We start from the raw sequence: 15,552 nt of genomic DNA, 5'->3' as shown, positions 1-15,552 counted from the left end.
CTCAACCTCTCTTCATAGCTAGCAATCTCCATATTCGGCAACATCCTGGTGAAAGCAACTTATAAACGGTGTATTTTTTGATGGGACCACTGACTGTCATAAGATGGCCATTATCCACATTGGAAATGTAAATTATTCATGTGAATTTCAATAGCAAAAGGATGTTTGAAAGCAAAACGTAATTATCTTGCTTTTCAGTTGGGAACATCTCAGGTAAGCCAGAGTGGCATGGAAATAGGTATACTTTTGGATTTTAATCTGCATGCCTTCCCACAGAAACAAGCAGTAATTTTAGAAGCAACTATCAAATAAGTAGAGAAAGTATCTGCCAGGGGTTTGAACATAGAATAGTGTAGGTTTGGATGGGCTTCAGATTGGTTTCACAGGTCAGCGCAACATCGAGGGCTGAAAGGCCAGTACTGCGCTGTAATGTTCTATGTTCTATTCTATGTTGAAGAGCAGCTTTGGAACCAGAAAAGCAATGCGCTGTTGGGCATTTTATGATTTTTCGATCACTGCCCAATGCAACATCTATGGAGGTAACATCTATGGAGAAAGAGCAAGCTAATCCCCTAATGCACCCTCCACACCTCACATCAGCTCTGATCAAGAGTCATCTAGACTCAAAGTTAGCTTGCTCTCTCTCCATGGATGCTGCCTGACCCGCTGTGATCGCCAACATTTGTTGTTTTCAGTACAGATTCCAGCATCTGCAATAGTTTGCTCCTGAATTCTACAGAGCTATGGTATGCCTTGATTTGAGCTCTGGAGAAGTAAATGTACAGAGGAATTCCTGGGTGGAAGTATAAAGTAAGATGGCATTTAAAACTTGAAACTAATTGCAAAATACGCTGTTAATTTAATACTGCTTTTTTTTGCTTAATTCCTATGATGTTTTGTTTGTTTGAAATGTGAAATATTCTGTCATAGTTCTTTCAGTAGTTCAAATTTCTTCCAAACCATTACCAGTCTCTATGGAATTTGTAGCAACTGTTTCCCAATGTATGTAGGTTGCTATGAAGAGTCACAAAAGGAATGCATAGTTTGTCTTCTGACAGGAAAAGTGTTTATGCAAGGGAAACTATGACAACAATAACTTTACCTATGAATAATTGAAGTATAACTTTAGCAGCTCAGGCAATAGACATTAATTATAGTATGGAAAGATAATAATTAATAAAGTCTGAAACAAAGTCTAAAAGGTATTGGACTCAAAACGTTAACTCTGCTTTCTCTCCAAAAATGCTACCAGACCTAGAGTTCCTCCAGCAATTTCTATTTTTGCTTCAGATTTCCAGTATCTGCAGTTCTTTGTTTTGTTTCACTTAATAAAGTCTGTTATTCAAAGATTTGAAGATGCCAGTGTTGGACTGAGGTGTACAAAGTTAAAAATCACACAACATCAGGTTATAGTCCAACAAGAGGTTGAAACTAATATGGTCATTCTAACAGATGATAGACTTAACAAATAATCAAGGTATTTTTCAATGTATAATTTCAGTTACATCACACCGTAAACTTTTGCTATAAATTTTATGATGGCAATTGTGTATCCACAACCATTCTTCAAAGAGGATGAGATCTTTTTTTGTTTAGGAAGACTTGCTTGAAGAAACTAACTTCAGAGTAACCAGCTAAATTGATTATACGGATGGACTGTCTTCAAAAGGACTGGGAATAGATACATCATAGAATCTTGCCTACGATATGTACCTTTAACCTAGACAAAATATAATGTGTATGAAGCAGTATGGCTTTCAACAATTCTACAAGGGGCTTGAATGATAGAACCTGAAGGCCTCAAGAAGCTCTCCAATCCAGGTTGAACTGACCCACTCACACCTAAGATGTCAAAAAAGTCTGCTATTGTTCTACACTATTAAATGTCTCAGGTAGTATTCAAACCTGTCAAAACTAGGAGATTATGGCTGTAAAAACATAAGAGGTAGTCTGATCAAGCAACCAGAAAAAAGATGGAAACTGATTCTGGAGTTTCTTATGAGAACCACATAAGGTGGCTCCAGCATTGTTAAGGTTTAATAGGCATAAATCAAGATTTGATGCAAAAGTGATTTTAGAAAAACACAGCAATAAACATGGAGTTAAAGGGGCCACAGAAAAATAACATTTACAATGTGACAGAATGTTCAATAATATGCAAAAGGTAAATCCAAGCCTTTATATTGGAATTCAGTTTTACAGTTATACATGGAAGATTTAAACCAATGAAAGGGAACCTTTAATACTGACAGATGACAAACAGATTTTCACTTAGAGTGATCAGTACTTGGACGTGCAAGATAGCAAAAGCAAAAACTTGAGTCCATTTCAAAGATACTTAAATCAGAAAGACTGTTGGTTTTATACAACATCTGGACTAATTTAGATCAGACAGTCTTGTTCTACCATATTTATCTTAAATATTAAACTCACAAAACCATTATACAAACCCTACAGGAATCTGAAGCACCAAAACGCAAAAGTGCTTTCCTGCTAAACTGATTAAAAAAAATTCATCTCAACTACACTTCCCTTCCACCAAACACTCCCTCCTTACTTTCATCCCAAACTTTCTGAAGTTGGAGACCACATGACTGCCTTTTATGTTTCTGCAAAACTTTCAAATCATGCGGCTTGTTGGTTCAATCATACAATCATATAGCACAGAGAGGCCCTTCAGCCCATCAATTTTGTACTGCCAAAAATAATTACTACCTACCCCAGTTCGATTTTCTTGCATTAAGCCAGTAGCCTTATATGTACGAAACTTCAAGTGTTCATGCAAGTAATTTTCACAGGTTGTGAGGTTACTTGCTTCTACTACCTTCTCAGGCACTGCACTCTTCTAAGTGAAAAATGTTTTCCTCAAATCCCCTCTAAACCTTTAGTCTTCCAGTGATTTCTCATGCCCCCTTTTTGTTCTCCTGGCTGATTTCTTGCATTCCCTGCATTTGCGATACTCTTCTACAGCCTCTTTTTTTTGCTCCCTTTGTACCCATTATATCACAGAATCCCTACAGTTTGGAAATAGGCCACACCAACCCTCTGAAAAGTACTCTACGCAGACCCAATCCTCTACCCTATCCTTGTAACCCTGCATGTCCCAAAGCTAATCCACCGAATCTTCACATCTTTGGTCAGTGGGAGGAAACTCACGCAGACAGCGGGGGAGAATGCGCAAACTTCACATAGACAGTTGTCCCAGGGTGCAAATGAACCCAGGTCACAGGCGCTGTGAGGCAGCAGCACTAACCACTATGCCACCATGCCACCCTCTTTTCCTGTGTCCCCTTTTCCCTTTCTATCCAGACTTAAATATTCCAAGACTACCAGGGTTCCGTGGACTTGTTGTTCCAACATTTCATCCTAAAGGAACCACGTTAGGCCTGTATTCTCCCAGCATTTTTTGAACACCACCCCCTCCCCCCTCCCCCTCTGTTCTGTAGATTGACCCCAAGTAGCTGTTCTTAATCTATTTTGACCAAATCCTTCCTTTTTTAATGAATTCAGCCTCAGACTAATCCAAACTACTTTTGTGCAAACCATCTTTCTCCAATCCTGATGAAGGGCTTATGTGCAAAATGTCACTTCTACTGCTCCTTGGATGCTTTCTGACCTGCTGTGCTTTCCCAGCGCCACTCTTTTCAACTCTGACTCCCACGCATCTGCAGAGTTCACTTTCTCCACATTTTTCCTTTTCCATAACAATTGAAATCTTATGGTAAAAACCAAAAACAAAACGCATATGCTGAAAATCAGGAACAAATCAGAAACATCAGAGGGACTCTGTTGATAGTGAGAACACTGTGGACCAGGTTAATAGACTTGAACAAATTGATATTAAGGAAGTAGATGTGCTGGAAATTCTGGGAAGCATCAAGATAGATAGGTCCCCAGGGCCAGACCAGAAAAAAGCAAGGTTACTACAGGAAGCGAGGAATGAGATTGCTGTGTCTCTGGAAAAGATCTTTGCATGGGAGTAGTACTGGCTGATTGGAGGAAGGTGAATGTTGTTCCTTTGTTCAAGAAAAGGAATAAGGAAATTTCTGGGAATTACAGATCAATCAGTCTTACGTCTGTGGTGAGCATGGTACTGGAAAAGATGCTGAGAGTTAGGATTTATGACTATTTGGAAAAACATAGTTTGATTTAAGATACTCAGTATGGCTTTATGAGGGGCAGGTCATGCCTCACAAGCCTTACTGAATTCTTTGAGGACGTGTCGAGACAAGTTGACGAATGTTGAACACTGAATGTGATTGTATGTGGATTTTAGTAAGGCATTTGATAAGGTTTCCCATGATAGGTTCATTTGGAAAGTTAGGAGGTATGGGATACAGGGAAATTTGGCTGTCTGGATACAGAATTAGCTGGCTGAAAGAAGACAGCAAGTGGTAGTGGATGGTAAGTATTCCTTCAGGAGGTCAGTGACCAGTGGTGTTCTTGGGCCTCTGCTCTTTGTAGTTTTTATAAATGACTTGGATGAAGACATGGAAGGGTATGTTAGATATATTGCCGATGACGCAAAGGTCTGTGGTGTTGTAGATAGTGTCAAGGGCGGCTGCAGGCTGCAACAAGACATTGACAGAATACAGAGCTGGGCTGAGAAGTGACAGACAAAGTTCAACCTGGATAAATGCAAAGTGATACATTTTGGAAGATCAAATTTGAATGTTGAATACAGGGTTAAAGGCAGGATTCTTGGCAGTGAGGAGTAACAAGGGATCTTTGGGCTCATGTCCATAGATCCCTCAAAGTTGCCACCCACGTTGACAGGGTTGTTAAGAAGGCGTATGGTGCTTTGGCTTTCATTAACAGGGGGATTCAATTTAAGAGCCGTGAAGTTTTGCCACAGCTCAATAAAACCCTGATTAGATCACACTTGGAATATTGTGTCCCATTCTGGTCATCTCATTATAAGAAAGATGTAGGTACTTTCGAGAGGTGCAGAGCTGCGTGGATTGGAGGGCTTGTCTTATGAAGAGAAGTTGAGTGAGCTCGGGCTTTATACGCTGGAGAGAAAAAGAAAGAGAGGTGACTTGATAGAGGTATACAAGGTAATGAGAGGCATAGATAAGAGTCGATAAGCAGAGACTTTTCCCCAGGGCAGAAATGACTGTCACGAGGAGTCATAATTTTAAGGTGATTGGAGGAAGGTATGGGGAGATGTCAGAGGTAGGTTCTTTACACAGAGAGTGGCGGGTGCGTGAAATGCACTGCCAGCGGTGGTAGTGGAGTCAGAGATATTAGGGACATTTAAGCGACTGTTGGACAAGTACATAGATGGCAATAAATTGAGGGGTGTGTCGGTTAGATTGATCTTAGACTAAGATAAATGCTTGGCACAACATCATGGGCCGAAGGGCCTGAACTGTGCTGTACTGTTCTATGTTCTAAAAAAACAGAAGTTGCTAGAAAAGCTCAGCAAGTCTGGCAGCACCTGTGAAAAGAAATTGCAGTTAATGTTTTGGATCTAGTGTACCTGAAATGTTAACTCCGATATCTTCACAAATGTTCCAGACCTGCTGAGCTTTAAAAACATATGGTGTTATGGTGGCTATCACTAAAATGTCCCCGCTGTCACCTCAAAAATCTGTCCAGATTTGTTCCCCAGAATTAGGCTCAACACTGCATTGTACTTTGTAGACCTCCTACATATTGATACAAAAAACTTACCTGCATACATATCAAGAAATCTGTCTCCTCTAAATCTTTTATACAATGATTATCCCAATTAATATTTGGTTGATAAAAATCCCCTGTATAGTTGCCCTATTATTACTTTTACATAGCACTCTGAAGAAAAGTCATACTAAATACGAAACATTAACTTTGCTTCTGTCTACTGATGTTGTCAGACCGGCTGTGTCTCTGTAACACTTGCTATTTTTATTTCAGATCCCCTGCATTGCAGTAATTTGCTTTTAACTGCCTGTTGGTTTACCCTTTGAGCAGAGAATTGATACAATCTGCTCTACTAGTGTGGCAGTGTCTGAATTCCAGGGCCAAGACTGTAAATTTTACACTTTATGTTGCCTTTCATTCTATTGTATTCAGGAATTGTGGCTTGGCAACACAAAATGATAAAGAACATAGTTTTAGTGACACCAAGTGGTAGAAAAGACTTAAGGCTACTTTCTTTATGTCAGCCTAAATTGACACGATACATAAAAAAAATACATCATAAAAATGGAAATGAAGTGATACATAGCATTTTGTTCCTGGTCTCAACCAAGGCATTGTTAAAAAGATAAATCACAGGTGTATAATGAGTGTTGGAAAGTGTGCCTGCAAGGGCGTTATATGCAGAAAATATCTAGCTCAGCAGCAATTTTGCTGTGGAAATAGCTCACCAAATTTCATTATTTTGGCTAACACAACAAGAAAGGACAATTCAACAAGGTACAGAAAACTGTCACCATCAATGGAACTGAACTTTAGCCAATTTTACCTCACTGGAGAAGAAGAATTCTAAATGGGAAGGGAACAGTGGTTTATGAAGACACATAGAGTTACAGAGTCATACAAGCACAGAAAAAGCCCTTTCGAACCAACCAGTCTTTGCTGAACATAATCCCAAACTAAACTGGTCCCACCTGTCTGTTCCTAGGCCATAACCCTCCAAACAATTCCTATTCATGTACTCATTTAAATATCTTTTAAATGTTGTAATTGTACCCACATCACCACTTCCTCAGAAAGTTCAATCCACATATGTACCACCCTCTGTGAAAGAAATTCGCCCTCTCTTCCTAGGCCATAACCCTCCAAACAATTCCTATTCATGTACTCATTTAAATATCTTTTAAATGTTGTAATTGTACCCACATCACCACTTCCTCAGAAAGTTCAATCCACATATGTACCACCCTCTGTGAAAGAAATTCGCCCTCTCTTCTCTCTCTTCTCACCTTAAAAATGTGCCCCGCAGTCTTGAAATCTCCCAAGGTAGGAAAAAGGAAACTACCATTAAGTCTTAACTATACCTCTAATTATTTTATATAAACTTCTGTAAGGTCGCCCCCCAACCTCCTACACTCCAGTGAGAAAAGTCCCAGCCTACTCAGCCTTTCTATTTAACTCAAACCTTCCAAACCCAGGAACATCCTACAAATCTCTTCTGAACCCTTTCCAGCTTAATAATATTGTTCTTATAACTGGGCGACCAAAAACTAGACATAATCTTCGAGAAGAGGTCTCATCAATATCATGCGCAACCTCAACATGACTTCCCAACTCCTATACTGAAAGGACTAGGCAATGAAGGCAAGCGTACCATGTTAATGAAGACATGAATTAACACATTGTGTATGATTAAAAAGAAATAACTTTTGGCAATATGTTGCTGAAAGTTATTTTTGTTCATTATCTTCTTCTTGGTCATACTCTATTTATTTAGCCACACAGCTTAGGTTAATAATGATTTGGAGATGCCGGTGTTGGACTGGGGTGTACAAAGTTAAAAATCACACAACACCAGGTTATAGTCCAACAGGTTTAATTGGAAGCACCCTAGCTTTCAGAGCGACGCTCCTTCATCAGGTGATTGTGGAGGGCTCGATCGTAACACAGAATTTATAGCAAAAATTTGCAGTGTGATGTAACTGAAATTATACATTGAAAAACTGATTGTCTGTTAAGCCTTTCATCTGTTAGAATACAGTGATAGTTTCACTTCTTTCATGTGTAAATCACAAAACCTTTTTTTAAAAGTTGCATTCTCAGGTTAGCCGTTGACAATGGTGATAAGTAGACAATATGTTGAAGGTGTTAGCCCCCTGTGTTCTCTATCTATGACCTGATGTTTAGTTGATTCTAATCTAAAAAGTGAGATAACAGGGTTTTACATAAATTCATGCAGTTTTTGAGCTCAGAGTTCCACATGAATGTATGCAGTTTTTGAGCAAAGTGCAATAATAGTTTCTCTTATTGTCTTTTTCTTCCTCTTTTCTTCTTTTCTTCACTTTCTGATGTTGTGGGCAAGTTGGGGCAAGGCTTGGTGGGTCATCAGCTGTGGCAGTGGCAGTGCCTGAAGCAAGGACCTTTGGCTACAGTAGGCCTGGAGCAGGGACTCAGGGATTTGGTGGGTTATTGGCTGCGGCAGTAATGGTGTATAAGCGAGGATTTCTTGCTTCAGTAGGCCTAGAACATGGAACTTGGAGATTTGGCGGGTCATCAACTGTAACTGTGCTCAGCAGGTCTTTGGCTGTGGCAGTACTGATGCCTGGAGTGGGCATTCTTGGGAGCAGCAGCAAGTCACTGTAGCAGAGGCGGTGTCCAGACGAGGCCCTCCTGGCTGCAATAGGCCTGAAACACAGGGACACTTTGCAGAGACTTTGTATAAGCCCTGGAGCTGTGTTTGAAGACCCTTTGTACAGAAAATGAACTCTATTTAACTTCTTTTTATTCATTTTGTAACTCAAAATGGCACTGGACTGTGGTGACAAAAACATTTTTTACTGTATCTTTTTAGATATATTTGACAATAGATAATTCATAAATACCTCATAAATACAATGATTGAGCATATTGACTATAATAATTATTAAGGCACAGGTTATTTCCTCCGAATTCTTCCTTGGTTGTTTCAAAACCACTTTTGCAGATTGTCTCTTTCCTATTTATCCTTCTGACTTTTCTAAACTTTCTCAATGTAGAAGCATTTATTTAATCTTATTCCTACAAGACAGTTCACTGTCAAATCCAATCATTACTCTGTGATAAATTCCATTTCTCTGTATTCAATTGCTTTGAATCTTTTCATCTTGTCCAGAACTTCAATCTCATGAATATCACATATATCATGGTCTTCTTTCCCTATTTTTCTTTATTCTGTGTGGGCCTTTGAAGTCAATGCATCTTCTAAAGCCAGAAGTCAATGTGTCAGCATACCTATCAGCATGTGCAAACTCCCAGAGCAGCAGAGGCATAAAACCATGCCTTATCTCATCAATATATGGAGGAAGTAATCATTCTGAATAAATATATTTCATGCTCATATTGTTTTAAGTCTTCTTATTTCCACGTTTTATGTAGTCTTTGCTTAATCTTTTGCTGTTTGAGCCATGAAAGAAATGGTTGATGTTTTGTTTTCTACCAGTTGATAGCTTTCTTTATCTCTTTTGTCTTGTTTCTGCATATCTGTATGTACATCCTATTGGATCCTCTTCTCCTTTCTCCATGCAAAATTTGGAACAGGTTAACATCTCTTCTAAAAGACAGGACTTGTGACGGTACAGCACTTCCTCAGTAATGTGCTGAAATATCAGCCTCAGTCTTTTATTGGTTGTTTATTCTTTCACAGGATTAGCTGTTGCTGACTCGGCTACCAGTTAGTAGTGTCCAAACGTAACTGTCCCCTGAGAAAATACTGGAAGGTGCCATCCTAAACCATTGTAGACAATATGGTGTAGGTACACACATGATGCTCTTAGGAAATTTCAGAATGTTGACCCAACAGCAGTGAAACAATGGTAATATAGCTCCAAGTCAAAATGGTGTGTGGCTTGGAAGGGAATTTGGAGGTGGTGGTACTCCAATGCATCTGTTGCTCTTTGTAACCAAGTCTCTTGGTTGAGCTTTAGTCGGGCTTGAGTTTTTGGCTTTCTAACTCAGAGATGAGATTGCAAGCAACTCAGTCCTGTCTAACAGAAAGGACAATCAAGGCAACTGTGCTATTCAAGGCAGCCCAAATTGGCATGAAAGATATCAGGCTATTTATGTAAAGTGCCTAATGCTTTCTTGAAGCATATTTTCTGGACATATTCTTTAACCTTTACTCATATGGTGGATGGTGTAATTCCACAACATGATGAGAACTGATGTCCTATACACCAGCACAGATCCGTTGGTGCCCATTTTATGTCTGAGAAAACAGCACAATGTAATTAAATTTCTAGGTCAAAAATCTACCAGCATTTCTCAAGGTTCAAGAAAAGGCCAGTTCTTACTCCTCATAGAAAAGTTAAATCAAGTTGCTTCCATTCAAACCATAGGCAGCAGTGATAGAATTATGCTTTTGATATTAACGTAAATATAAAGGCCCCAGTGGTATTTATTGGCCAACCGCAATACATTATAGTGCTAAAATGTTTAATGGTGTTATCTTTACGACAGAAAAAATACAAATAAGTACTCTTAAAGTATGAGAAGTGGATTTAGAAAAGATAAAAGTTGGATCATTTCAGTTTAGATCATGCCATCATGAAGTTATTAACTGTATTATCTTGCAAGGTTTTACCAAAATGTCAAAGCAGATTTCTTACTCATCACATCTGATTACCTTTTGTTACAATGCAATTCATAGATGGGGGTTTTAAACTGGATGGACTTGACCATTTCACCATTTCGAAGTGAGTACAGATCCACACAGCAGTATGGTGGGCTGGTGACAAAAAGAAACATAAATGAAGTCACACATAAACATGTTGAACATATTAAAACAAAGCACGAGGTATGAAATTACCATTAGTTTAACAATCAAACTTAAAAGTAGTTGATGTAAGCTGCAAAACTTTTCAAAATATACACGTTAAGAAAATAAATAAATAAACCAGAAAAATACTTCAGATAATATAGTTAATTCCTACAATACGTCCATTCTATATCCAACCAAGATCTGTCATCACCTAATCAATAAGATAAATCATCTGGTGCGCCTCTCTAACACATACACATGCAGCTGCCCAAGCATTCTGATTTTGCATAAATTGGCCCAAGGCCAGTGAAAAATTACAATCTGTAAGTGGATCTGAGGAATAAGAAATGTTTTACCCCAGATGTGCTAATAAACACATGCTGAGACTAGAGTCAAACTCACAATAGTGTGAAAGGGCACTGCTCAACCACTGACTTGATCAGATAAATGTAGCTTCCATGCATTTCTGCATTGTCACCACCAAGCAACCAGAAGACAACCCCAGCAGCACAAGTCAGCTACTCAGCAACTAATTTTCTTTTCAGATTCCCTATTCTAGCTTATAAATCACTTTTATATGACACATTACAGCAAGTCTTCTTGCAATCAGCAGCAAACATCACTTTTTTTTTACAATTAATAGAAGGGAACTTCATCATATAAACTCATCATTATTTACTCCCATTCCAAAAAGTTATCCGTTCATAGCTATTCATAGGAATGCTCTGCACACCTTAGAAGGTACTCAGTTGAAGAAGACTGACCACTGTTTTGAAGTCTGTCAGTTCAGCTTAGAGTATATTGTTCCAATCACTTAAATCACCAAATACTCAACAATAATGTTCAGAATACACAAATATTAAAAGCATTACCAACAAAGTTATCTTCATGCTATTTGGCAAAATAGTGATCCAACATAAAATTCAGAAATAATTAATTTTATATTTAAATATTTCAACAGTATGTAGGGATGAATATGATGAAACTTTAACAAATACTGACAACCTCGCAATAACTAAATATGATGTTCTTTCTTGCAGAGATTGTGCAGTACAAATGCTATTGTGCAGTTGCAATCAATGAATTCAGTGACCTTTTCACACTACAGTATTCATGACAACTCAATTACTTAAGTCACAAAATTTAAGTTCCAAATTTTGGATTAACATCTGTGTGATTCAAAGAAAGAATCATTCACCACAACAAATATACCCGGTTCTCAATCAAAGGGTTGGGTGGGGTTGTTAATATTTATTTTAAATGGTCATAATTTATTTAGAAAATGTGTTTTCCCTGTTGGAACTAGTGTGGACAGCATGTCATTTACTGGAATACAATGGACTCATTTATGACACACGCACAAAAAATAGTGCATGGGGTATGAAGCTGGCCGCAAAGATCATAGATGGAAACACTTAAGGGGTAAATTAGAAAAATATGCACAACGGTTTTTAAAATGTACTTTTTAAACAATCCGCTCATCCGAGATCTGTCAGCATAAAACATGTTATGTGTAAAATATAAAAAATGTAGTCACAAGTAAAGGTGATAGGGACAGAAAGGAACAAAGTAAATTAACTTCATATTTCATTGCATAAAATTCTCAAAGACATTTGAAATGAACAGAAATGTCAGTGCTCATCACAAATGTGCAAATAATTAAAGATGAAAATGGGAAGTAACAACATGAGCTGAATGAGGAAATTTAAACCAGACCAAATGAATGTGTGGGTTCTGGAACAGTTCTGTCAAGAAAGTAGATCAGTAAGCAAATAATCCACTCTGGTGTCCAGGGAGAAAGTAATCACAATATAAATCCTGAGTCATGCGATGTGTTGACTTTTAGTACAAGATAACAAATCAAAAACTGCAGGTGAAAAAAATGACAACTAAATTTAATTGAGACTAAAATATTGTGTTATAGGTATCAATTGATCTAATACAAAATGTATATGACTTGTGTCTAGCACATTTTCATCATACTTAGAGACAAGAGTAAGCCATTCAATTAAATCATGGCTGATCTATACCTCAAGACCATCTACTTGTACATACTTCATAAATTTGAGGTTATTCAAATCTCTGCTGCCTCTGCCTTTACATACGTCCTGTTCACCTATCACCCCTGTGATCAGTTACATACTTTGGCTCCAGGTCAAGCAATGTCTAAAGTTTAAACGACTTACCTTTGATTTATCTCCACATTTTGGTCACACCCCTTCCTGTCTTTAGAATTTCCTTCAGTCTCAAGATATTAACACTCATCTAATTTCAAAAAGCACCACAATTTGAATTTTATGGCTATGCCATCAGGTGCTAAGCTCTAACTTCCATAATTACTTTTCAAAAGCAGCCCAACTCTTTTCTTCCTTTAAGATGCTCCTTAAAACCTACCTCTTTCAACTATTAGGTTTGATGTTGTCTTATGTGACTGATACCTAATTTTGCTTTATAGTAATAATATTAACTGGTTTAGGATATTTTATTATATGTATGATAATATCAAAATTAATTCGTTGCTGTTAACCATGTTTCCTCCGGGTGCTCCGGTTTCCACCTACAGTCCAAGGATGTGCAGGTTAGGTGAACTGGCTGTCCTACCTTGCTCACAGTGTTCAGGGATGTGTAGGTAAAGTACATTTGTCATGGGAAATGTAGAGTAATAGGTTAGGGGACTGGGTCTTGGTGGAATACTCTTTGGAGGGTTGGTGTGGACATCTTGGGCCAAATGGCCTGTTTCCACTGTAGGGATTCTATGATTCTATGTTTTAACCATATCCATTGATATCCTTAATTAACAAAAAAAACTTCCCAAATCATTCTTCACAGCTCCAATTGTCCTTGCATTCACAGCCTGTTGGGAAGATAGTTCCAAATTTCTATTACACTTCTAATCTCACTCCTGAGTAACTCATCTTTAATTTTACAATGGTATTCGTTTGTAGGAAATAGTTTTGCCATATTCACTTTCACAAGTTTATTTAGCCATGATTAGATCACCTCTCAAACTTTTAAATTCAAGGTACTCTAAGTGTCTTACATGTAAATCTCATCTCATTTCCTTTCAAGTGTGAATATAAAAGTCACTAAGTCATTGCTTGGTTATTTTTTCTGACTTTAAGAAATGGTTGAAAATTCACTGAGTTCCAACTTTTGGAATAACATCCATCAACTCATCAAGCCTCAGAACATCATTTACAGAAAATTAGAAGCCTCACAAAGATATATCAGGTTATTCAAATTATGCAGAATTTGCAGATGCGTGTGTAACATGGTGCAAAATACTTGTCATTATTAAACAGTGATCAACACAAGTATCGTTTGTTACTACAAAGAACCAAGAATTTTGTCTTGAAGGATTACACCAGTACAAATAAGGTACAGATTTGATTCATCACACCCACGTAATTCCAGAAGACATTAACATTGGTGAAGAAGCAGTACAGATCTGGTTGTGGTCACAGAAAGAGGGTATGGCTTCAAAATTTGTGAGAAGATTTGTTGCTCGGGTGCTCATTGTTGTGGTTTTGTTCGCCGAGCTGGGAATTTGTGTTGCAGACGTTTCATCCCTGTCTAGGTGACATCCTCAGTGCTTGGGAGCCTCCTGTCAAGCGCTTCACAAGAGGCTCCCAAGCACTGAGGATGTCACCTAGACAGGGATGAAACGTCTGCAACACAAATTCCCAGCTTGGCGAACAGAACCACAACAGAGGGTATGACTGTCAGTAAATTTCTCGGTACAGTGTAGAGTGGCCTCAGCTTTTGCTCTTATCAAACAAGCATGAGGTTCTGGCAAAACTAATACAGAGCACAGAACGCCATTCAAGTGTAAGGACTGAAACTGAATTATATTGATGATAAAGGACAGTATATTCAAATGGATATAAACTGTTCTCTGCAGCCATGACTGGAGGTTTCAAAGGTTGTGTTGTATGCACAGTGCTACACTTAAATATATCTCCTCACAACTGCAGAAGAACTTGGCCAGTCAATCTCATCTCATTCAGAAATGAGCTCTTTTGTCCATGTTTTGACTAAGGTTGATATCTGGAACCCAGTGAACCTGAGCAAACTCAACATCAGCAAGCAGGTTATTTTTGAGCAAGTGGCATGTAACAGCATTGTCAATGAAACCTTCCAGAATTTTGCTGAAGGTGAAAGTAGACCAATGGATTTATGCTACATTTTGTGGATCAGACATATTTGGTCAATGCTTGTGGTGTCACTGTCTTAGATTATTGGAACACGCTACACTTAAACAGAGTGAAATCACTGCCCTGACAAATTATATTATTAGGGATGTAGATAGGACTTTATCTAAATACCAAAAGAAGGGTTCAAGTGAGAAGAAATTTGAGGAGATTGAAAAAGGAAAGTCAAGGCAATAGAACTGTATTTGTTTGTGTAAATTAAAGTATAATATGAGAGAAGGGACAGAAAGTTTATTAGTGAGTGAGGTATCACAAGGATCAGTGTTTGGCCTTGGTTATTAATATAGATTCTGAACAGCTGAGAGGAAGGAAGCAAATCCAATGTACACAAGTTTGTTGACAAGTTAGACAGTAAACTGTAGGGAGAACACAAAAGATTGGATTTTTCAGGAACTCTGGGGTGAAGCTGGATAGCCAATAGGTTTGGCAAAATGATAAAGCATGGTAGACAATAAGGAGTCAAAGAGCCACCCCCGTACCATGGTGCAGGAGCTTTGACAGCTGCCCATTGTGTTGCTACTTGAGCCAATGACCAGCTCTGTAAACATTTTTGGGATTAGAAGGGTCTTCAATCAAGAAGGAACTACCAAGTGAAACAAGATAGCTTCCCAGTGAATTGAGGGAAACAATCATCCTTTATGTGTACTCCATTCCAATGGGGTACTGCCCCCCACCAAAGATGGCAACGGCCAACCCCATGCCTATTCCTGCAGCACCAGCACAGAAACCCTCTCCTCACATACTGCACAGCCTTTCCATCTTGACCCTATCTTCTCCAAGGTTAAAGAATCCACAACACCAGGTTATAGTCCACAGGTTTATTTGAAAGTACAAGCTTTCAGAGTGCTGCACCTTCATCACTAACTACTGACGAAGAAACAGCATTCCAAAAGCTTGTACTTCCAAATAAACCTGTTGGGCTAT

At 38.4% G+C, this 15,552-nt stretch overlaps 1 protein-coding gene across 2 annotated transcripts in view; it reads right to left on the bottom strand.

Moving 5' to 3' along the window:
* Nucleotides 1-15,552, bottom strand: part of bcas3 (BCAS3 microtubule associated cell migration factor) — a 1,146,863-nt gene that overhangs the window by 915,963 nt on the left and 215,348 nt on the right. For both annotated transcript variants that reach the window (XM_060847956.1, XM_060847957.1), the window contains exon 8: nucleotides 10,283-10,384. In XM_060847956.1, the coding sequence (XP_060703939.1) occupies nucleotides 10,283-10,384 (102 nt within the window). The remainder of the gene's footprint in view (nucleotides 1-10,282; nucleotides 10,385-15,552) is intronic.

The sequence above is a fragment of the Hemiscyllium ocellatum genome, chromosome 31 (assembly GCF_020745735.1).
Source record: "Hemiscyllium ocellatum isolate sHemOce1 chromosome 31, sHemOce1.pat.X.cur, whole genome shotgun sequence".
Lineage (NCBI taxonomy): Eukaryota > Metazoa > Chordata > Chondrichthyes > Orectolobiformes > Hemiscylliidae > Hemiscyllium > Hemiscyllium ocellatum.
Note: the sequence above shows the minus strand (reverse complement) of the source record. Positions and strands in the feature narration are given on the sequence as shown.